This window comes from Musa acuminata, chromosome BXJ1-3 (assembly GCF_036884655.1).
Source record: "Musa acuminata AAA Group cultivar baxijiao chromosome BXJ1-3, Cavendish_Baxijiao_AAA, whole genome shotgun sequence".
Taxonomy (NCBI): Eukaryota; Viridiplantae; Streptophyta; class Magnoliopsida; order Zingiberales; family Musaceae; genus Musa; species Musa acuminata.
The window spans coordinates 34,934,364-34,960,201 of record NC_088329.1 but is presented as its reverse complement, the minus strand read 5'-3'; the positions used below and the strand labels follow the sequence as shown (position 1 = coordinate 34,960,201).

Below are 25,838 nucleotides of genomic sequence, written 5' to 3'. Positions count from 1 at the left end.
TAATCCAAAATAAATATACCAGAATAAATTGCTCAGAAAACAAAAAAACTGATGTGTGGGTGCTACTCGAGCATATTTGATATATGACATTACTGGTACTAATTCCAACTCAAACTAGTAAATAACAGTTAGCAAGATTAGCTGTTATAGCCAGTACAATTTAATATATAAATCTTTGCAACCTATGATGACAAACTAAGGGTTTAATTTACTATAAGATATAGAAAATAAAATGTTTTCTTTCATGAACAATTAAGGGTAGTTCTAAGTTCTGACAAAGGATAAAACAAGGAAATCACTGTCTAAGATAGCATAGACATGTCAAGAAGACCTACGGATGCTATACTTATAAAACATGAGACAAGTAGTATTAGAGGTGTCACAAAAGGCAGACGCAGACCTAAAAAGACCTTATTAAAAACTATAAAGAAGAATTTAAATTATATTAATTTAAGGGCATTATTGTATAGGGCTCAATGATGATGAAAGATCTTTAATCCCAAATAGTTGGGACATTATGGCTTGTTGTTGTTGTTGTTATTGTCGCAACCTATAAACAAGCTGAGTTGTTAAAAAAATAAAGGTATCTTAAAAACCTCTATCGACAAAGATCATCATATATTGTATGCAATAGATGACCAAACGAAATTTAATAATTGAAGCAGCTTGACATTGTAAAACTTACACATTCACTATCCCATGTCCACTGAATCAAATGATCATACCGGCCACCAACAGCAAGCAAGAATGCTTCAGAACTCGAAGAGATACTCTCTTTCAAGTATATCTATTTGAAGTTAAGATAGGATCACATTAATTAGATGCAACAAAATGACACACAAGGAAAATCTATCAGATAAATGAAACAAAAAGATAAAGAGAATATCACTGGTATATCTTCCAATAGAAAAAAGTATGCTGTGTATCAAATATTGTAGTCACAACATTTTGGCTAAAATAACAAAAAACAGCACATCAACTACTGTATAGCAAGTACAAAATTAGCATATATCAGATTCCAGTGTTCTGATAAAGTTATATATCAATATGTGTGTACCGACACACACATATATGAAGTACACACATTCATGAGGGTTTGATCATACAAAAGACTAGTTCAATTACTTAAGTTAGAAATTTCTTATTTGTAGTAGTCATCTCTTTTTAATAAGTGCACAAAAGTCAAACAAGAGGACTACATTGGGATTTGTAGTCATATACTTATATCATCTAAAAAATTTTCAAGTAAACTGAGGCTAGCATTATTCAATTTTAGCAAATGATCTCGAGTTGATATTTACAGTTTTCCTCGAGCAACAGTGAACGAGCAAAAAATAACTACTACCTGAAAGAAAAGATTCTGGTAACATGTTTCAGTAGGAGGCATAAGAACATCAATAGAAATACTTTGTTCAATACCCCATATCCTCAAGTATCTAAGAAGAGCCGACAACTCCTCAAGAGCCTTGCTTGTAGGTTTATCTGCAATTCCAGTGATCATAAGAATCATCTTATGTAAAGATCAACGCAGAACTATGAAGACACTACCTGGAGAAAGAGCTCCCCGCAGTCTGGCAAGGGCTTGATCTGCTGATCCACAAAACCTTAAATCTGTTATCTGTAGTCTGTCAACAAGTGCTTCAGAAAGATTAAGGTCCTGAGAAGAAATATAGTCCACATTTTAGCTTATGAGAGGAAAAGAAAAAACTTCCAGCATTTCAATTTATCTGTGCTCTAAATCAAATATCTCTGACATTTCACAACTCCATAATTGATGCCAGGTTGACAATATATTATCACCTTACTACTTTTTTTTTTGGAAATAACTTTCTCAGAGAAAAGCTAGCAGTCTTTGAGATACAACTGCAAGCAAAAGCTTTAATAAGTCTGAATGTTGGCCTTTATGCAGCTCATTTTTATCTTGAATTGCACTGTATAATATAATAGATATCATAATTATAATTTTCAAATCCTCCATTATTCCCTGTGTTATGACAAATAACTTTGGTAATTATGAGCAAACCACTGTTTCACAGATCAGCCCTACAACACTGCTCAGTACCATTTTGTATAGGTGAGTTCATATTACACGAGGTGTTGTAGCTACACATGGTGATGTGCCACTCAATGTCCATATAGTGCAATTATTTGATTTGTGTTTTCTCTTGAAATAATCCTTACATTGTTTATGTTTAACATAACTGTCATCCGTTAATTTTTTACCAGATAAATATGATGACATTCATAACTGACCAAAGTAGAATTAGTAAATGGCAGGACCAATTGGAGAAGTCTCAGAAAAAGACAGGAAAGAAGGATGCATAACACTGTAGTTAAATCACATAACGAAGATTGTAAAATTGATTCATAAGTAATAAAATAGAAATGTAATACCAAACCTCAAAGAGTAAAAACACATTTGAAAAAGGTTGAAGCATGCTAAAATCATGCACAAAGTCCAAGGTTACCATGCTGATAAGGAATCAACACGAGAGAGTGCCACACTCAAGATACATGTACATCCAAATGTGGGAACACTGACAGGAAGCACATGCTAGCTCTGTGCAGACGTGAGTTTGGCTTTAGGCAAACCAGTAATTGATTACCTGTAGGAGCTGTCGCCGGATAAATTTCCAACTTGATTTACGATTAGTGGACTGAGGACAAGATGAACCAATCACAGAAAGCAACTGCATTTGATCAAAAGAATCAGGTTACGTCATGCATCACCATGGATGTAACGAAGATTTATTATTTGCTATATACCTCAGCTACATTATGTCGCAATTCAACCGGTATTCCTATCCAAGTCCATATGGATTCTAGAACTTGGCCATGATTTAAATGAATCTCCATTGCATTTGGAGGAAAAAAGCGGGCTACAATATCCAATGCCACCTGATCATGAAAGTTTGTTAAAAATCTTGCCACACGAGGTGCACAACACAGGATACTACTATGATTAAGTTCACAACAGTTTAGGAGCTGGATTGAATTACTGATAAATTAAACAACTCATAAATTGGTCAAATTAATCTATGGAAAATATAATTACGCCAGAATTTAGAGAACTACAGTTAACATTTAAGGCTTTCACAAGAGGTTCCAGTGCTGTCCTTGGAGCCCCATTTTTAGATACCTATGCAATTACATAATTATCCTTTATCCTAAATGAAATTCCAACTCAGTAGTCACTACAAGGAACTAGGAACTTTTTCGGCACTACTCAACTCAAACTGTGACGTCCAATTAACATGATAAAAATAAACAACCTTCTCCAGAAAGATGGCTTGGCACACCTAAATTCATCAAGTATTTTAAGTCATCTGGTACATACATTTGGAGCATCATTTATGGTGTACAGTTTTTTCTAAAATTCTGGCTGAAATTCAAGTTGTACTGGGATAGAAGCCAAACCTCAAGAAGGATGATGGAAGGGTACTAATATAAATAAGACAAGGAACCTGATGGAGAAGTTAATTCTAGGCGTACATGACTATAGTTTGATGCAGGGATAACGCGCATTCAGTATACATTGGGCTGCCCATTTTTATATATCCCCAAAACACATAAAATCATGATCCCTTTATTTATTCCTCTCCACTACTATATAGGGCACTGGAGGCAAGCCGAAGCATCGTGCAAAGATTCAACATTGTGAGAGTGAAGAGTAACACCATCTTCATCCATAAAATTTGAGCAGCAATCAAGTTAGGATTCCTCTGGCACAGCAAACCTCTCTATATATTTTGTTGTTGCCTTCATATGATGACTCTTCTCTTTGATGAATCTCTAAACCAATAGATTGCTTTAAGATCCAATCACTTCAATCAATTAATTATGTATTGGTTGAAGATGTATCACCAACTACCAGAAGATCAACGGTATGTGTGGTTTGTTCTTTGATTTAGGGAGAAATGACACAGGAAGAGAGAGAGAGAGAGAGGGGACGGGGCATTCATGCATTAAGGTGTCACTGTGTACTAATGGATTTGATGTTAGTTGTTCGTGCCCATGTGGCTCGTCAACAGATGTTGGGAACATACTGCGGCATGAAATTAAATCTCTATGATCAATTTTTTGTTAAATTCTGGAATTCTTAACTAGGAAAAGTGAACACATTACATTATCTTGTTACAAAAAATAAAAAGAGAAATTTAGAAGTTATTGTGCAAATTTTGTGTCTTTGAGAAGAAATGCATGCAATTACAAGTAAAGACCAGCAAACTCAGCCAGCTTTTCAATAAACCACAAGAACCGATCAATAGAGCCAAACTGACTGGGTTTTACAAAATGAAAAATCTGCAAAACCCTAATCAAGTGAAATCATGTAACATCTATCTGTGAAGGAATAATTTTCTATAAATTAAGCATATTTTAAAAATTTTAGACCACAAAGAGAGAATACCTTAATGACTTCTGCTTCTGTCAGTGATGGGGCACCACCAATAATGTCAAAATCACCCTATCATAGGCATAAAATTAGCAATCATAGAAGTTCCAGAATCAATGTGTGTTCCCTGTAAAGTTTGTGTTTAATACCTGAAGAAATCGACTAGGAGTTGAACGGCCAATTGCTCTTCTGTAAACATAAGAAATTTCATACCTTTTGCAAAACGATTTCTGCAGGTAAAACGATGGTTATACAAGAAAAAGCCCTGAAGTAAAGGAATTCCTTTCCAACAAAGGCAGAAAAACCGTCTCCAGAATGGAACATCTACAAAATGGAAATAATACTTATTGCTGGTCGTAATCTTAACCTATGCTTTGAAGTAAAAAACATATGTGGTCAGAAAGAAAAATATTCTATGCTTAAATAAAAATGCAAGAGTGGTTCTCTAGCTGAATAAGTGAATTTACTTCAAATGAGGGCACAATTTTCACATAAAATTCTAGACAAGGGCCATTTAGATTAATCAACCATACCCTTACTGAACACCTATCACTCTTGCGGTCTTACTATGTTGTCAAACAGTAAGCTTTTCTTACATACAAGATTTGTAGTGAAATTTAATCTACAGATTATACATTACAGCACACATTTCAACAATTCAAAATAATCAAGATAAATAAAGTTATGTTTTTTATAACCATCAACACTGTGCATATCTAGTAATAAAGGCTATATCAGTTTAGACCACCAAACAATCATGTCTGTATGTAGAAAACAGTTCTTACACTTCAAACAAATGGACTTGCACAAGTGCTAACAGGCAACTGCTGGGTTTCAATGGCCATCTTACTCAAAGCAAGCACATGATGCAAGAGATACAGATAAATGGCAGTCTATACTTCAAGTTGAAGAAACTAAAGACAATACAAGTAATAAAGCTAAATAAAAGTTGACAATTTATTGTTACCAATAAATTGCTTGTTTGGAGAAAAAAAACAAGCTCTTCTGGAGAAAAACCTAGCTTCTCAATAAATCTTCTCTGTAGCAAGAAAGGAAGGCCCAAAATCCAAGATGTTAAGATAAATTTGATAGGAAAGGAAACTGACACTATGCATAGGCTTATTGTCTAGTAATGGTATAATTCAATATCAGTAACATTACTGGGTGGTATGCCTAGCATAAACATACTGGGTGCTACAACAGCTTACATGCAGACCAGTGATCAACACATTCAGTCCAACAATTTAAAATTTTTGCCTACAGAAATCTGATCAGTACCCTTGTGTCCACAATCTTTCACTCACAATTTTCATCTAAGCAATTTCCAATTAAATTTGAGCCTTCTAAGACCTGTTAAATAGCAGAACCTTGTAGTCTATAAGGCAGGCTTCTCTCTCCTATTGCTTTACAAGATGATCTCAAATGCTGAATGAACAGTCATTCTCTTGAAAGTAGTAGCCAGCTTGACTAGAAAGTTGGATGCTATATTGGTCAAACTAGATGCAGCAATCACCTCGTAAAATATACTCTTTAATATTTAATTGGTATTGTGCAACACAATATCCAATTAATTCTGACAGATTCTTGGACAATCAAAGGAACATGACCACAAAGTATGCAATTTCGAATAATATCGCCCGGTACGGGCGGTACGTACCGGTCCATTAGCTGATCGGTACACGGACCGTCCGTTATCGGATGGAACGATATATATATATATACATATATATATACTCAACGATGTCGCCTCGCCTCGACGATGTCGCCCCACATGGGAGAAGGAAAAGGCGACGTCGCCGAGGCAATGCAACGTCACCTTTTATAAAAACAATAAATATATAAATATATATATATATATATATATATAATATTTTATATATAAATATATATTTATTAATTTATATATATATAAATGAGGAGACGTCGTCGAATTATATATATATATATATATATATATATATATATATATATATATATATATATATATACCGAATGGTATATCGCTCGGTATACAGTATCATACTGTACCGAGCGAACGTTGAAACTCTGGTACAATACGAAATTGCATACCTTGCATGACCATAAAGTATAACACAATAGTTATGAGCAGTCTTTTGATCATATGACATCGTATCAAGTACATGCTTGCAAAGGTCTGTGATACCACCACCCCGTCATCTTTTTCTTCGTCCTAATTGCCTCCTCCACCGCCTCGCACACCACTCCACGCTCGCCCCCCTCTTTTCACATTCTAGTATACCTTGTGTTAGTACATCAGCATGGATCAGAACCATACCAATCCGATCATGGACCGATACCCAAAATTGAAAATGTTGGTTGAGCGGCTTGAGCCTACAATAGATATGACACCTCTAGTACCAAACACCACCCATGAGGGAAACTAGTTGCCTTCTGTGGAAATGGGCTTACCATGAAGCATATGCTGAAAAAACATTAGCTCTAGTGTCTAAGTCAATTCAAGAGAAGATAAATTCTACCACGAGCAATGTCATCAAATGCTTAGATCAAGGATTGCCATTCTCTAGTGTAGCATATCATATCAGTGCCTCCTCCGTCCAAGCAGGGAACATGGCCACCCACACCAACCCATTCAATACTCCAATACAAAGAATAGAAGAAATTGAAAAATCCAACAAAAGAATAGCACAATGCTGTAACTAGCAGGCAAAATGGCTGGATAAATGTCATAATAGTTTATACAAACAGGTACAGAAGGAAAACATTGTTTCATACATGAGGCTGAAACAAAAGATGCAAGAATCATGATTAACGACCTATGACCAGGATGTCATTCGAAATATAATGGCAGTAATGTCGCAGGTTAGCAGGATATACCATAGCTCAAAGATTCTATCTCATTAATCTTAGATATAAGTACCTGACTTTTAGCAATCCAATTCACAAATGGTAAGCGTAATTCATGGCAGAGCTCAAGCATGTTTCCTCCTTGAGTTAAAAGCTTGACAGTCTTCCTAAAGGTAGAAAGTCAGCATTTTCATTTAGCAATTCAATCATTAGAACCATAAGCGCAGGGGTATTACACCCATCAATAATTGTATTTTCAAAGAAAATTAAAAAGAAAAGAACCAAACCTGTTGAACGTATAACAGCCATCCAATATTCGCAAGGGTGATATTTCAAATCTCTTTGCACAGTGCTGTTTAAATATTTCCTTGCTAACTGCAACAACAATATCTTTGAATCCAGTATCGAACTGTGCATGCTGCACAAAAGAAGGGTCATCTCTTGTCATGTTTGCACTGCCACTTTGCTGGTAATGATATTTTGTAATTAGTCTTTCCTCATCAAAAATAGTGGATACAACTCGATCATATACATATGTGTCTTCTGATGTCTGTATGGTTCGTAGTATATCTGTTTGGCAAGCATAGACAAATGTAGATTAGCCCTTAATAGAGAAGTAATGTTAAGAAAATCTTTTAATAAAAAAAAGTACAGAATAACTTCTAAATAACAAAAACAATAAAAAATTAAAAATTTATACCAAATAAGTTGCATTAGTCCATCTCAAGTGTAAATGGTTTTGGAGAACGATTGTAAACAACCTACGTCTTCACCAAAAAAATATTTCCCCAACAATGAACAGGTATAACTTGTCAACTAACTTTAATCTACTGCATCAAGTTGTAAATTACAAAATCACAAGCTTTTCAGTTAGCTTGCTTGCTTCCTTTTTTTTTTTTTTTCCAAAAATGACAGGTCCACTGAATATGGATATATAAATTATTATAAAAAAATCAAAAATTATGAAATGATTTAATTTTCCACCTTATATCTTTGCAATAATAAGGTTCAATGTAGAGGAGTGTTTGGGCACCAAGGTGGGGTTCCTCCTTTGCAATTTGGTGGCAAGGGTTTTACAATGGAAGTAACTTGTCTGTGAGTGTGAGACAGCATCTATTAGCCCTCCTTGAATTGCATGTTATATTTGTTACTGAGTATCATATGCCATCCGATAACAGTTTTTCCCCCCCCCATATCATCTATCTACATTATGGTGGTTCTCATACTTTACTTTCCACCTCCAAATGTACTTACAAATGCAAATCCTTTCTAATATGATCAGAATTGTCACTGAAGTTGTTACTTGTTACAACCACAACAGTGGCAGATACTAAAAAGTGGCATGATTAACTTTAATGGACCTGTAAACCTAATTACTTGCTAATTTTATTAGCACATAAGTGCTAGTGTTCACAATACAGCTACCAGTAATCTATTGTAAATGCAACTCCCTTTTTCCCAGTTCACTCAAACAGGCAATAAAGAATCCTGCTTCCTTTGTTCTGCATCCTTTCGGATTCTGGCTCATTTATGCAATAGAAGTCAAAAATATTATATCCTAATAGTTCTCTGTACTCTCTAGTCTCCAGTCTCTAGTCGCTAGTCTTTACCTTTTACAAACTTCAAGCAGAAGCAAATTTGGAATTTGGCATAGTATCATGAACTCACATGGTAACATAAATTTATAGTTGTGCATAAATATTCATGACAATTTTTTTGCATTAGTCTGCCTTGGCTAAGGATCTAACCCTACAACACCAATAAATGCTAGTTGACAGTAAGATGCAATCTGGATCACCCACAATCCTGAATGTGAAAAATCAATGTACCAACAAGCGAATAGGAAGCAGAAAAAGGAAAGTTGAAAGGGCATACACATCCTAACAGTAAACAGAAAAACAAAGACATACACAAACAGATTAGAATTTGCACAAAATTCAGTCCCAGAATCTGCATGCATATCGTAATATATGTGATCAATTCAATACATTCAACCAAGGTTTGCAAGTTCCAGTACTGGTACCATACTGGTCAAGGCTCGAACTGGTACTATATATAAGTATACCAAATGTCGGTACATTAATACATACTGACTTTCGAAAAAAACTGAAAAATACTGAAAAAATAAAAAAATAAAATGTTGTCCTATACTGAGCAGTACCATCGCATCGGACAGCATTGCAAACCTTGCATTCAGCATTTCCAATAAACATATTTCATCTAAACGAACTGCAGAAATTCCTCCTCATATAATGTTCCAAACTTCCAATAATAGTAACAGTCCACATTCCCATTTTCATTCCACATACCAAAACATTCCGTGTTCCCAGTAACACAGATCCATCACACAGTTCATATTCGTCATAAGATCAAGTCTTGGTGGAACCTGTTAATTTTAGATGTGGAATATAGATGACTAAATATTGATCGAATAAGCCATTCATGATTTCAACAATATCCAATGTAGCGCCTAAGAAAGTAGATGTTCCAAGAGATTTAGCAAATATGGGCCCTGACAGGTTTTAACTTTTGAAAACGTCCCTCGCTTAATCAAATCCTGCTCTCTTTTGCCCCAGAAAGTGCTTCTTCTACTAACTACTTTCTGTGAGCCAATCATTCTATTATAAAGCTACAATGCCTAACATGCATATTCATGTTGGATGTGATTATAGACCAAGTTAAGCCAAATACCACTTCACAACAAAAAAAGAACATTATGAACAGTTCTTAGGAGATTGTATTATCAGTTCATTTATTATTGCTTCTTGGAGCATAAATATGAACCACAGCAATCCTAAATCACACATATACCTCAAGCCATTATGAGAAACAATCATATTTGAAACAATTTTCAGAAATGTTTCAACTTATCATGTTTGAACTCTTTCTTAAATATACTAAACGAATGAAGCAAAGGTATTCACTTGCAGATATGACTCAAGGATCCGACAGTCACAACTTACATTTGCTATTTTCAGTGCATTTATAAAAATGAATATTCTCAACTTTTACTTTAAAGCATCAAGTTTACAAGTATTTAAAGATAAGCATTTAACAGTCATTTATGGAACCTTGAACCAATGTAATCCATTTTCTCCTTATAATAACAACAGTTAAATGCTTCAACCTGGTAGAATTAACTTACCATTTAGCCACTCATCTTCCAATCTGGGAGGCAACTCATGCTGCAGAACTTCAATAGCAGATGGACGGTCTGATGGGCTTGGAGACATTAACCGCCGCAATAGTGTTGCCTGGCTAGGGAATTTTGCAGCCCAGGAAGGTGGAACCACACCCTTTTGCTTAAGATCTGAAAGAACAATGTGTCTCTCCATTGCAGTTGCAAAAGGATGCCATAGCTCAAAGAATATAACTCCTAAGCTATACATGTCAACCTGAAATTACAAATAACAATTTAGTACTATAATTTACAATTGGGGAACCTGGAGCTACAGATTTAAAATAAATAAACAGATGTTGAATAATTACAGCAATTTCATGCTTAGCATCCAATTGATTATGTGAATTATTTACTGTAGAAAAGATATGTGAATTATTATATCCTATAGAACTCGTCTGCCACTTGGCTGACGTGGTGATACCCAAGAGTCATGTTTTAAATTGTTAAAAATTGAAATTATCCAATGGAACAACACAGGCAAATTCACTGCATGAAATACCAAACCTTTTCGTTTATTTGTGGCCAGCTCTGCTCAACTTCAGGTGCAGTGTAAAAATAAGTACCCACTTGACCAGTTCCATCCATTGACACTCCAGTTGTTTCGATGGGAAAATTTTGATCATGATCAAGCTGCTCTAGTTTTAAGAACTTGGCTGGAAGCAATAAGTTAATTTAGAGTTATAGCTCCATTCCAAATTATAAGATGTTGCTTTCATGATATTACAATTCAATAGACAGAATTACTAGAACATTAACTACTCCCAGAGTTTGGAAAAGAAATTTGCTTTATGTAAAGAACTTCATGTCACCATATGAAAAGGAGAGCTTCTTTCCTTGACAATATAATTATCAGAAACAATTAATTGATGAACTTTATGTAAAGAGTAAAAGCAGCATAGTTCTTGTTCTTTTTGCATAGAACTTATTAATCAATCATGTATTTCTCATTTTGTAGGGGAAGATCTTTCCAGCATAGTTTTTGTTCCAATATAGAGAAAGATCTAACCATCCTGAATAGCCAGAAAACACCACATGAGAAGTTCTTACTGAGTAGTGGTTACAAAAATGTTTAAACCCATTATATCAAGATTAACCTTGTTTGACTTGAAGATGGAAAGGAAAAGAAAGAAAAACAATACTAGTTAGAAGCAAGAAAATATATCACCATGAAAAAAGGCCAAAGATGATCATTAAGCAAATAAATTTGTAAGGTGAAATTGTCTAAATGAGTCCTTTTCTGTCATTTAGCTCTATAAGGCCCATTAACCAACAGCAGCATGTTTTATATTACACTTTCTTAAACTTTTTCTATAGGTTACAATCTTACAACAACTTTTAATTGAACAAACATGACCCTCCTTGCCCATATAATCTATTTGACATGGTTAAGCAAATATCGAGCGCTATACTGTTCAGTATATGTATATGTATATGTATATGTATATATATACACAAGTAAAAAAAAATTTCGTAGGCGATGTCGCCTCCCTTCTCCCCCACGCGAGGCGACGTCACCTCTCTCTCTCTCTATATATATAATTTTTATTTATATATCTATATATCTATTTATATATATATATATATATATATTATATAAAAAAATAAAAAAATGTGCGACGTCGCCTCTCTTCTCCCCAGGCGGGGCGACGTGGCCAAGGCGACGTCGCAGAAAAACGAGGGGATGTCGCCTCTTTTTATATATATATAAATATATATTATTTATAAATAAAAAAAATAGCGCATGGTAGCGAGTGGTTCACGTACCGATTTCCTCTCAGACCGGTACGTCCATTCAAAACTGTATACCTAGCTTTCATGTTCTTCACTAAGCATACCCTCTTAAAGCAGCTGCCATGTTTAACATTTTACAGAAAATAGCATAAGCTTTTAAACAACATATAGAATTTACGGGGATAAATCATGTATGTAAATAAGGACAAAAACTCAAACAATTGTGCAAAATTTATTTGGTTGTTGCATCACAAAATTACTTGTGTCCACCATTTGTTCTTGGATAATCGCTACAACTAAATGAATGCGCTAAATCAAATCAACACCTTCACCAAATATTTGATACGTTTTTTCTCTTTATCATTGTTCAACGATCTCCCCATAAAGTTTCAGAAGTTCAATCTATAAAATATAAATAGATATCACAAACTTCCACCTAACTCATTTAGTATGTCAACTTGTCAAGAAACAGCTATCCCCAGAGTCGTATCAAATTAATTACTACTACAACAACAACAACAGCAGCAAAACCGTCAGTCCCAACTATGGATTCTCATATCAAATTAATTAGTAAAACTTATTAAATAGGTCATGCAACTATGTTAACTTTTTATCTCAATGGCAGTTCCACACTACAATGAGAAACCACCTAGTCCTACATAGCACATTTTCAACTCTCTCAAGGAACTTTGCAACATACGCCAACTTCTGACCAAACTATATTCATTGATTCCACCTAGGCACCTACAATATCTAGTTCTAGAATTGTGTCAACCATGTCAAGAATAAACTTCTCAATTATAATCACAACTGATGAAGATTAGCAGATTAAATGATAAATGACGTGATGTTTCAAAGAATTTCTTTTTATGCCTTGAAATAGCATGACTACTTCCACATACCATTGTTCTCTTTACTATACTGCAGATAATCAAATTTGAGGAAAGAAGAAAAACACAAAACTTACCAAGACCAAAGTCTCCAATTTTAATATCATTACGAACATCAAAGAATATGTTACTAGGAGTCAAGTCACGATGAATTATTCCCTGACTATGTATATGTGCTAGGCCTTCCACAACTTGGCGAAACAAATGCCATGCATAGTCCTTATCGAAGAAGGAACTGTATGACTCAAAAACCTGCCGTAAAGTCCTTCAAAAAAAAATTATAGTAAGAAGTAAGAACAAGGCAAAAGAAATAAAATTATTCAACCCATGCAACCATGAGGTATTCTAATGGTGGAGATTTACAATCAATAGATCATATGCCAAGTCCAACTTAGAATGGTGAATATTTATTCTCGAGAGGATATCCAAGAGACAGGGATATTTACGAGAGAACCTAGTAAGGTAATAAATAAAAACAACAACCATGAGGCATCAGCAAAAAATAGTTATATGATCATGAGCTAGTGATATCACAGCATCCATCAGGTTACCAGCTAGTGATATCACAGAAAATGTTGCTCCAAGAAGTAAAATAATAAATGAACTGATAATACATATTTATGCTCGGTAGGTCTTTGAATATATAGGAAAATATCATGGTTTTAAAAAGCCATCTGTTATTCCAAGACAAGATAATTTCCTGTGAACAAACCAACTGGTGACAAAAATCTTCATGCACAAGTAAATTTTAGTATATCTTCCAAGAGAAATAGGAATATACACTAAGAAACTAATTTCATTAGGATCATGGAATATAAATGTGGTTAGGAAAAGAGGAGAGGGAGAGAAAGAGATAAGAAAACACTCAAAAAATCCCCAACAAGATTCCAATCCATTGTACATTGACTCTCCACTCCAACAAGCTTCTTAGGCATTATCCAAAACTACAATATATCATCAATTGTTTTTAACATTCTTCCAAAGAAAATAGTCTCTCCACTACAACAAGTTTCCAATCCATTTGATGGGGTCACAAGCAAGAAGTAAATATCTAAATATCCCTAGAAATAATGGAGGATTTGGGATGGTTTTATGATGAAAATTTGCTGAATGATATAAAGGTCAGGATAAATTAACCTTCAGCAACATGACTTCCATCTCTCAGGATCTGATCAGAAGCAGCTTTTGATGGTACCATTCATGGAATCTGAGTCCTTAGCAAGTATCAAATGATATGGAAAGCCGGAAAAAAGAATAGTTTAAACCAAGGTTCGTCGTATCGTACCGTACCGGCGTTTCGACCCGGGCTCGGTACCGGTACGGTACGGTATACCGGTCGGTACACCCAGGTGTACCGAGCGGTACACTCACGTGTACCGAGCACTGTACACTGCTACAGTGCTCGGTATGGTACGGGTCGGTCCGCGTACCGCTGGCCTGTCGGACCGGTACGTACCGCCCATACCGGGCGGTACAGTCCGGTACGGCAAACCTTGGTTTAAACCAAGGTTCACAATACTGTACCGTACCGGAGTTTCGACCTGGGCTCGGTACTGGTACGGTACGGTATACCGCTCGGTACCGAGCGGTATATTCAGGCGTGCCGAGCACGGTAGCAGTGCTACAATACTGCTACAGTACAGCTACAGTACTACAGTCTGCTACAGTGTCGGAACAGTAACATATGGTCCGCGTACCGGAAGTCTGGCGGACCGGTACATACCGCCCGTACTGGGCAGTACGGACCGGTACTGCAAACCATGGTTTAAACATTAAAGCAACAAGACTTTCATCATTCAGGATATGTTCAGAAGCAGCTTTGATGGTTCTATTCTAGGAAATTGGATTATTAGTCTTTAAGAAGTATATGTGAAGATTTGTGATTTTTAGTGATTGGATGAAAGAAGCTTGCAGACTGATTTTGACTGCTGTTTTTTCGACAGTTTTTTTTTTCTTTCTTGTATCCTTTAATTTCCTTGATAGAATGAACTTTGAACAGACTCCAGCCTATTTTTTTGCCTCAACAAGCATCTAAAAACTGAAGATCCTAACCCAAGCAAATCTCGATGGTAATTTTTTTATCATATTTCTTAGGTAATATATTGTAGTATTGGCTCGATGAGCATGATCCTCTGCCAGACTAAGATATCAATGTCAGGAAGATATGGCCTTATGTCTCATCAAGCTACCCATGGTAATCAATACAGCATCATATTGCTATTAATTTTTGACAAACATGTAACCAGATGGATCTTCCTTTAAGTGCAGTACACATAAAAGATTAGCTTTGCTTATGCAGGGCAGTCCATATTATCTTCGAATTTGGGCTGCAGATTCCTCCAAAATCAACAGATTTAGCACCTACCACCTATTGTTATGAAGACTGCCCCTCGTTTCAGGCCGGGCCAATCCAGGCACTCTTCACACCGGTCCGGGCTAAATATCAATCACTGTTGATACCTACTTCTTCACTTGGTGACCCCAACAGGTGAAAAATGGACAAATGCTTGGCTCCTTACAAAACAATAGGTGGGCATGCCTTGGATGCCTTGTTCATTAGTATATCAAAACTTCTCTAACCATCAATCAATGATTAAGTGTCTAAAACCATCGCATTGCAATACTGAAAGCCATGTAAACGAAGACACTCAACTCTTGTATGGGCAAGAAACAAAAACATTAATCTTCATCTAATACACAAAGAAACCCATAGCAGAAGATAAAAAAGCTGCCGTGCACATTACTCAGTAACAGGCGAAAGTAGCAAGGGTGTTTATGAAATATATACCTAGGACAATACTCCATTTGTATATACAGATATGTTGATTCCTTTCTGTTTTCACCAGTGGCATCTGCTGAACTAGTACCAATGTAGCTATAGCTGATGCTCTCAGCAGTTCTTGAACCACAAGTGATATCTACATTATTATTACCATATTCAGTCTCAAACCATGCCTGCAAATTAAACATAACAATCAATTGACACCAAAACTAAACAATGATACTCATATTTATACGTAAATTGAATCTCAAACAAATTTGTAGATATCACAATTAGGTGAGGTTGAGAGAGAAAATGATTGTTGCAGTAACTATGAATTCGCTTATAGTGACTTAGACTGCATGACTATAACATAACTAGCCTGCCTTCCATGAGAAAATTGATCATACAAGAAATTTTTGTAGTGTATACTGTATACATTGAAGTGAGCAAAGGCACTTGATCATCTTTTTTATTTATGGAAGAGTAGCTACCTAGACTAACAAAAATAGGCTCAAATCTCATCTGTATGACTAAAAAGCAGCATAATTTTACAGTTAACTTTAACAGACAAATTAAAAATAATTGGAAATACTACTAACTACACTTGTCTCCAACCCATGGTTCCTTAAATCACTTCTACTGTACAAGTCTCATCCCGAAATTGGTTCATTGTCGCAAGTTGTTCCTTTTTGGCAACCTTATGAGTTGATCATTAAGACCAAGATAGTTTATCCATTATAGGCAGGGAAACACAAGACTTTTGGAAGCTTCTAGATCAAATGATCTTTTTAGTGGCTTAATTCAAAGCATATTAACAGTCGAAGAGCAGATAAATGGTATAGTAAATAGTCGACACAAGCATGGTAAGAAAAATATTATAAAGTGAAGGGTGAGGAAAGTTAAAGACCATGGTAGACAAGATGGAAGTCAAAAGCAGGATGTAATAGACTTTGCATCCATCCATTCTATCATAAATTTGATTTTTTTTAATTTCACAACTTCCAATCTTCTTTTCATAAGAACAATAACAAGTGGAATACTTATAGAATAAACCCTGAAAAATATACACTTCATACCATGGTTCAAAGTCTTGGGTACTGGACCCATACTGGTCCCTAGCTAGACTTGCATGAGGCTGATTCATACCAGCACAATGCTGCATGGTATGCTGGTAGGCGCTATGGTACAGAGAAAGGAGGAAGAGGAGGAGAGGGGAAGCGGAGGATAAGTATCAGGCGGTGAGAAACAGGCAGCAATGGCAGTGGAAACAACAGAGGTGAGCAGCAGATGGTGGTGGTGGCGGCAAACAAGTGACTGCAAACAGGGATCTCCCAATTCAGGAGAGAGTAAGAGCAAGAGTGAGAAAGAGGGAGACAGATTAAAGTACGTTTGTAATTTGACAGGTTGTAGAGTTGCTTCCAAATTAAAAAAAACAACAATAGATGGGCCTACCACCTGATTCAACGCCTGAACCAATCGGTATTCATGGTTTTAAAGGGTTGCCACCAAAGAGAACACAGATGGGCTTACCGCCTCATCAAGGCCTGAACCTAGCAGTATTCACAGTTTTAAAGATATGCTACCTCCTAAGCCTGATTTAAACCATCCAGAATGGGTTGGCCAGTATTTCAATTCTCTGCCAGATCAATATTGGCTGTCCAGTAGATACCAGGCTGCGGGGTTTTTTAAAACATGCTCTAAACTATGAAATTGTCATAAAAAAGTCCACAAAATTGGATCCATCACTGAACCATCAGTAGGACATCCCTCATAACAATGGCAACTGAATACACATTTCAATAAAATAAAAGAATTTTTAAGAGCAAAAACCTGATAGTAACGAACTACATGTTGGTGCTGCAATCTTGAGAGTGTTGCTACCTCTCTGAGTACCTTGTAAAAAGGACAAAATAGTTACCAGGAGAGTCTGAAACTATCTCTCGACTTTGAGAGTATTGGAATAAATAATGTACCAGAGAGCTAATATAAACTATGAAACTATCTCTAACTTTGAGAGCATTGAAATAAAAAATGCAACAGAGAGCTAATGCAAACCATGATTGTCATGACTAAAAAATATAGAAACAAAAAGTGTTTTAACTTTTAACAATATCCAAAGGCTAATTATTAACTAGATCTAAGAATACCTCATTCAACATGCCAGCAATCACCTTAAAAGATATGATAGAGGATTGTTAAAAGGAAAGTCTCTTTATGGAGTAGAGTAACTTTGAGAGCATTGAAATAAATAATGCAACAGAGAGCTATTGTAAACCATGATTGTCATGACTAAAAAATATAGAAACAAAAAGTGTTTTAACAATATCCAAAGGCTAATTATTAACTAGATCTAAGAATACCTTATTCAACATGCCAGCAATTACCTTAAAAGATATGATAAAGGATTGTTAAAAGGAAAGTTTCTTTATGGGGTAGAGAAGATTAGTTTCAATAAATTGGGTGCCTCAGTGTTAGCCAACAGAAGTTTCAAATCCTGTACATTTTTTTAAAACAAGAATCTTCTCATTCTTCTAATTTTTATACATAGAAGACTTCTCAATGATCCAAGGAAAAAATAGTCTAAGCCAGTACAATCCTGAATTTCCAACACATGGGATCAATATATATTATCACAAACCTCCACTTCATGGCATGATTTGACCTTATCAAGATTTCTTGCAATCAACAATTTGTAGCACACGCCATGCCATTTATTATATTGTATAATCTTTACCAGAAGTACTAATTTTCAAAAATAAATGGTTATTCCTTTTCATATCCTAACAGTTCCTAGATACTCAAAGATTATCACGAGAATATTGAACATATTGGACCTCAAAAACTCATCAGGCAAGAACTCCCATCTCAAAGTGGCTTCAAGAACTCCCACCTCATATAAGCTCTTCAAAAATCATATAGTCACATATTAAAATACCAGACTTTCCACATTTATATGGTCGTTGGTGTGGCCATAATTAACATATCCATTTGATAAACACCTAAATTATGAAGCATAGTGAAGTAGAACAGAGTAGGGAAATAGAGAAAAAGAGAGGGGAAGAGAAAGAAAAAGAAGTGTATGATGAGAGAGGAGAGCAAGAGACTAGAGAGATGCAATTCTTTTCATTCAAATCTGAAAATATTTGATCCATTAACAAGCTCCACTATTTGTAGGGGTTTAGGAGACTTGGTACAATTAATGAAGACAATGATTACCAAGAGTAATCTCCTACGGAATTAGTATGCCTTTTAGAAATCCAAAATATAACTTCTAGGATATCTAAATAATAAATGAGTGTACTTAATACAAAAAGTGCACTTAATACAAAAAGATTCCTTAGAAAGACCAAAAGATATTTCAATTTTCAACACAACTCTTAGGATTTCTAGGCCAACTAATTGATATTTTTTTGTTGAAATCCTAAAATAAACTTTTCTGAAATCCTTTGTAAAGCTTGATGGTTCTCCATCATTCTCCCTCAGTGAAAAAGAACTCAATCTTCGAGAGTGATCTACAAGGTACTGATCCAATAAGTTTGGTGCAAAGTCATGAAGTTCCTCCAAAGTAACCCAAGTGACATCAGAAGTTGAACGATCATGTCACTTAACAAGAAAGTGTCGAGTAATGCTAGCAGCAGATGTAACAAGGTGGTCATCAAGAATGACCTCTACGTCATCTCTGTCTTGTGAGAGAATCAGTGCTTTATTTGTCATCTGCAAGAACATTGATAGATAGAGGAGGCTCAAAAGTACCATGACATGGAGTTAAATCCTCCACATTGAAAACTAGACTAATATTTAAGTCGAAAGGCAAATCGAGCATATATGCATTACATCCTAGTTTATGGATAATGGGGAAAAGACCAATGGCTTGAGCACATAAATTTTTGAATGAGTTTTTAGAGAATCTCTTAGGGCGAACGCAAATCAAAACATAATTGCAAACTTGAAACTCTTGACTTCTGCGATGGGCATTAGCAACAAGTTTGTAACTTATATTTCTTAGGGCAATTTAACATTGAATCTCAACATGCAAATCATGAATATGTTGAGCGAAGGAGTGGGCTAGTTCTGAGGCACGATAGTCAAGTGGCAGAGGTGCAAGGTCAATAGGGTGTGAGGAGTATAGCTGAGGACAGTTTGAAATGGGCTTTTTCCAGTAGAGTGGTTGACTGAGTTGTTGAATGCAAATTCTGTAGCAAGGATTAAAATATCGTACCGTACCAGAGTTTCGACCTTCTCTCGATACGATACGATACTATGTACCAAGCGATATATCGTTCGGTGTATATATATATATATATATAAAGTAAAAAAAATATTTTGGCGATGTCACCTCCCTTCTCCCCCCTGCAAGGCGACGTCGCCTCTCTACTACCCAAGTGGCGCCGATGTTGCCTCTATATATATATAAATAAATAATATATATATATATATATATAATCTTTTGTTTATATATCTATTTATATATATATTTATATAAAAAAAATGGGTAGCGAGCGGTCCGCGTACCAACTTACTATCGGACCGATACGTACCACTTGTACCGAGCGGTATCATTCGAAATTATATACCTTGTTCTATAGTGGGTAAAGTTAAGTCCTAGTTTCCATGTTTCTCCCCAACTAAACATCTAAGAAGATTTTCCAAAGAACGATTAACAACCTCAGTTTAATCATCAATTTGAGGGTGAAAGGCTGAAGAGAACTTCAATGTTATGACAAATAGTTTCCACATAGTTTTCCAAAAGTAGCTAACAAATTTCACATCCCTATCGGACACCATGGTTAAAGGCAAGCGACATAATTTAACCACTTCTTGAAAGAACAATTTAGTAATGTCTAAAACACCGTTGGTCTTGTTACATGAGATAAAGTGGGTCGTTTTTGAAAATTGATCAACAACAACCAAAATAGAGTCATGACCACAGGCTATTTTGGGAAGTCCAAAGACAATCTAAATTCACATCTTTCTATAGTAAATGTGGAATGGGTAACAGGGTGTATAGGCCAGTATTGTGTTTGCAAGTTTAGGCAATTTGACAGATGCAATATTACGACACCACTCGAGCAACATCTTGCTTTAAGGAAGGCTAATAAAATCTATTCTCAACTTAATGTAATGGTCTTGTCTCGACCTAGGTGACATGTTAATTAACCCACATGCATTTCCCAAACAAAGAAGTCTCAAAGGGAGGATTGGGGAACAGATAATTTAGTAGATTGAAAAAGGTAACCATCCTTAAGAATAAAGTCCATATGTTCACAACGGTTTCCATCTTAGACTTCTCGATATATGTGACTAAAGTCTAGACATTGGGTATTCTTTTAATCGCTCAAATCCTATGACCTTGACACTCATAGTAGATAGGATTATAGAACTTCGACTAAGGGCATCAGTAGCTTTATTTTGATTGACAAAATAATGCTCAATTATAAAAGAGTATTCATTGAGAAACTCAACCCCCTTGGCATATCGAGCATTTAACCTCTTTTGGGCAACGAAGTATATTAAGGCTTGGCGATCAGATAACAAGGTAAACTTTTGTGGTAGAAGGTAATATCGCCAATAACCTAAGACATTGCACAATCGCGTAGGATATTTTGTCGTAAGTAGAATAATGTTATTTTGCATCATATAATTTCTCACTGAAAAAGGTGATAGGCTCCTCTTAACTAAAAATTCCTTCTAAGCCTATGACTATACTAGAGGTATAACAAGTGATCTCAAAGGGTTTACTAAAATCAGGGTGCCTGAGAACAGGAGCGATAGTCATTTTCGTTCTGATGTCAGCAAAGACTTTGGTAGCAATTAGCATCCAAGAAAACTCACCCTTCTTTAGGCAATCAATGATAGGAGTCACGATAGAACTAAACCCTCTAATGAATCTCCTATAGAAAAAGACTAATACAAAGAAACTGTGAAGCTTAGAATGAGTTTTAGGCTAAGGCCATTCTAAAATGATGTGGATATTTTCTGGATCGGTAGAAACACCTTGGGTGGATATGTTGAAGCCTAGGAATAGGACATAGGTTTGCATGAACGAACACTTTTCTAGATTGACATAGAGCTTAGTAACATGAAAGGTGGTAAGAACCTAATGAAGATATTCTAAATGATTCTTTTTAGTCTTACTGAAGATCAAGATGTCATCAAAGTAGATTACAACAAATTTGCCTATGTAGTGTCGAAAAACTTGGTTCATGAAGTGCATAAAAATGATTGGGGCATTAGATAGACCAAAGGGCATGACTACCCATTTGTATAGGCCATCTTAAGTATTGAATGGTATTTTTTATTTATCACTAGGTCTAATACGAATTTGGTGCTATATGCTTCTCTGGTCAATTTTTGAAAACCAACTAGATTAGGAGAGAAAGTATAGCATATCCTAAAGTCGAGGAATCGGGAAGCAATATTTGATTGTTATTTTGTTGCTTGCTTGACTATCTACACACATCCTCCAAGACCCATCTTTCTTATAAGTTAACAAGGTAGGGATAACGCAAGGACTAAGGTTGTGTCGTACAAATCATTTAGCTGAAAGTTCTTCAACTTGTTTGTTTAACTCAGCTCTCTTCTTAGGGCTCACTTTATAATGTGGGAGATTACAGAGCTATGATCCTAGGATAAGATCAATGACATGTTGGATTTCCCGTAAGGGTGGCAACTCACTAGGTAATTCCGAGGGTATAACATCAGAAAATTCATCTAATAAGGATTTAACCTCTCCGATCAAGAATAGTGCAACGGCTAGGAATTTCTCTAGCAATGATGGCCACACAAAATTTATTGCCAAAGCTCTCTATTTCAAAATATTTAGGATCCAATAAGTGGAGTCCCTTGATGGTCGGGGGCTTCTAGAAGAAAAACTTAGGAGTTCTTATTTTGTCCTTTTTTGACGAATTTGCTAGTCACGGGATAACATTTTTACCTTTGTATTGAAAGACATGTGTTTTTCTCTCCTATGATTGGTAACATCAGTCATACAACCAAGACCGACCTAAAAGAATGTGGGCAACATCCATTGGCAAGATGTCATAGTAGATCTCATCCTATTAATCGCCCATTTTGATTAGTACCAGACATCTTTCAATCATGGATAAAATGATTTTGTCAACCAAGGCTACTTTAAATAGGGTCGGATGTAACTCCACTTTAAGGTTTAGTCTTTTGATAGCATACTTTGAGACTACATTCATAGTGCTATCCCTATCTATAACTAATTTGTAAGTTTTTTCCCCACTTTAGATGATGAAAATATGGAAGATACTTATTCTCTTCCAACAGTAGAGAGAATAATACAAACAACATTAACATGGGCATCTTCAATTTCTTTTTCGTTTTTGTCACCTATTGAAGATTCGAGTTCAACTACTTGGTCTACTTCCTTAATTTGATCCTCTAGTTCTTGTTTTAAGATAAGGGTACGTTAAGGACAATGAGAGGCAATGTAACCTCTATTATGGCAATAATGACATCGGATTGAAGACGAACTAGTTCGGGAATCAATGGTTGAATGAGTTGGATGATTCATGGTTGGGTTAAAAGTGTTGCTAGTAGTAGGGATTTTTGACTTGATAGAGTCACTACTTATAGAAAATTGGGTAATAATTCTATTGTCGAGAGACTGAGAAGATGCTTAACGAATTGGTTAAAGTTTGATGCACTTCTCAATCTCAAGGGCTCATCAGGAAGCTTCCTCCATGGCGTCGGGGAAACTAATGGTGACTTCCCGTTGAATGTCAAACCTCAACCCATTAACAAATCTTCATACAGTGATGATTTTATCATCTTCTATTTCACACCTAAGTAAAAGTTCATCAAATAGGGTTAAATACTCTACAACACTATAATTCAATTGTTTAAGGTTTAACAATTGTTCAACCAATTAGCTTAAAAAGTAGGTTGTTAAATATTTTTTCTTCGGTTTTTGTTTCATGACTTCCCATTGAGTGATGGGAGGTTCTCGACGATGTTCGAGACTATATTGAATATATTGCCAATATTTCCTAACGGACCCTTCTAGTTTCATTTTTGTAAATCGTACACATTCAAAATCAATCATTTCATACCACTCAAAGTAGTTTTCTATGCTATCTAACGAGTCAACAAACATATTTGGGTCAAACTTACCATCAAAATCTGGCACATCCACTTTGACTTTTCTAGCCATTTCCCCCGTATTATCAGCAAACTGAACTCGTTGGCCCATATTACTCGGGCTTGTGGATTTCTAATAGATTCTAGGAATTCATTATTAAGGTCAAAAGCAGAATTGTTGAAGTATGATTGTGAACAGGTGCCCTATAGGTGGACCTAGGATTTGTTCGAACTAAAGCTTGGAGAGTACATAAAATTCCTTGATTTGAAGCTATAGATAGAGGAGAATGGACATATTGTCTAACTGACCCATCAACCTCATTCATAGGTCGTTTTTCAAGATATTGGAGAGCTCTTAAGACTTGGGTCATTTTGTCACATAACTGGTTCAACATTGTATCATGATATGCTAGCTTGGACCTAAGGATGTCTACCTCACTCTATTGGTTTAGGGATTCATCAGGATTGGTTTAGTTTTCACCTCGCAAAGTCATGATTCTAATACTACCGACAAATTACCTTTTGGTAATAATATTGTTAATTATTGCAATGCACAAGGTAGAAATACAATGTTACAAATGGTTCTCACTTTTTTTCCCTCACTTTTTGTTTTGGTTTTTTTCTTTTGACAACTTTCAAGGGTTCAAATTTTAATGGTGCTGTAGTTATAGCTAAAGAGGAGAGAGAGGGTGATAAATATAAAAAAAGAGAGAAAATAAGGGGAAGCAGCAATGAAAACCATGATCTAATGAAATATATAATTTTTTTTTTCAACAAAAAAATATTAGTAAAACTTTTAAAAATTTATCCAACATTGAGAACTATGTGGTCCACCGATTTCGTATGGACAGTCGCCCCAAAGTCCAACTCCACACACAAGGGGTTGACGTTAGAGGTGCAAACAATCTTAAGTGTTGATCGAAGTTTTTGCTACTAATTGGAACCCAATAGGGTACATGGTAAGTTTCTTGATGAGCTTTGATATCAAACTAACGTAGAATAGAGTAGGGAAGTAGAGAGAAAGAGAGAGGAAGAGAAAGAAAGAGTAATGTGAGATAAGAGATGAGAGTAAGAGACTAGAGAAGATGCAATTCTTTTCATTCAAATCTAAAAATGTTTGATTTTTATAGGGCTTTAGGAGCCTTGGTACAATTAATGAAGATAATGATTCTCAAAAGAAATCTCCTAAGGAATTAATGTCTTTTAAAAATAAAAAATATAACTTCTAAGATACCTAAATAGTAAATGAGTGCACCTAATACAAAATAAATCCTTAGAAAGACCAAAAGGCTTTTCAATTTTTAACACAACTCTTGGAATTTCTAGGCCAACTAATTGACGATTTTTTGTTGATATCTTTGCCTAGAATAAACTTTTCTGAAAATCCTTGTAAAGCTCAATAGTTCTCCATCACATAGACACTTCAAAACAAGGTATGCGGTACCGTACCGTACCAGTGTTTCGAGGTTGGCTCGGTACGGTATGGTACCGTGTACCGAGCGATACACCAAGACGTACCGAGCAATACACTAGGGCGTACCGAGCGGTACACCTAATTTAAAATATTTTTTTCTCTCTACTGTAGTACTGTAGCACGTTAGCGGTCCACGTACCGATATACCATCAGACCGGTACATACCACTCGTACCGGGCGGTACCATTCGAAATTGCATACCATGCTTCAAAATGCTTATAACATCTAGATTGTGTCCATCTCGAGCACTAACACTTTGCTCAACACTTTAGAAAAAAAACAAGTAGTTCAAATATGCTATAACCTAAACCCAATTTACATTTGTCATTCAAAAATTACACAAAGCAAGCCAATTTATATTTTCTAAACCTAAATCCAACAAAGGTTGATATAAGAGCCAAAGAAAAGCTCAAGTCTCAACCTTGTTCCCAAAGGAAAGAAAAACATAAGAGGAAGATCAACTCAGCAAAATGCCA

The 25,838-nt window shown here is 35.6% G+C and overlaps 1 protein-coding gene across 6 annotated transcripts in view; it reads right to left on the bottom strand.

The window, feature by feature from the left end:
• The window catches only part of LOC135625608 (eIF-2-alpha kinase GCN2-like), a 49,656-nt gene that overhangs the window by 6,633 nt on the left and 17,185 nt on the right, over positions 1-25,838 (bottom strand). For all 6 annotated transcript variants that reach the window (XM_065130640.1, XM_065130630.1, XM_065130648.1 and 3 more), the window contains 14 exons: positions 17,616-17,670; positions 15,810-15,976; positions 13,099-13,286; positions 10,905-11,053; positions 10,365-10,614; positions 7,507-7,789; positions 7,293-7,386; positions 4,543-4,623; positions 4,409-4,465; positions 2,767-2,898; positions 2,607-2,690; positions 1,549-1,657; positions 1,346-1,482; positions 686-787 (listed from right to left, as the gene is read on the bottom strand). In XM_065130640.1, coding sequence (XP_064986712.1) covers positions 686-787; positions 1,346-1,482; positions 1,549-1,657; positions 2,607-2,690; positions 2,767-2,898; positions 4,409-4,465; positions 4,543-4,623; positions 7,293-7,386; positions 7,507-7,789; positions 10,365-10,614; positions 10,905-11,053; positions 13,099-13,286; positions 15,810-15,976; positions 17,616-17,670 — 1,888 coding nt within the window. The remainder of the gene's footprint in view (positions 1-685; positions 788-1,345; positions 1,483-1,548; positions 1,658-2,606; positions 2,691-2,766; positions 2,899-4,408; positions 4,466-4,542; positions 4,624-7,292; positions 7,387-7,506; positions 7,790-10,364; positions 10,615-10,904; positions 11,054-13,098; positions 13,287-15,809; positions 15,977-17,615; positions 17,671-25,838) is intronic.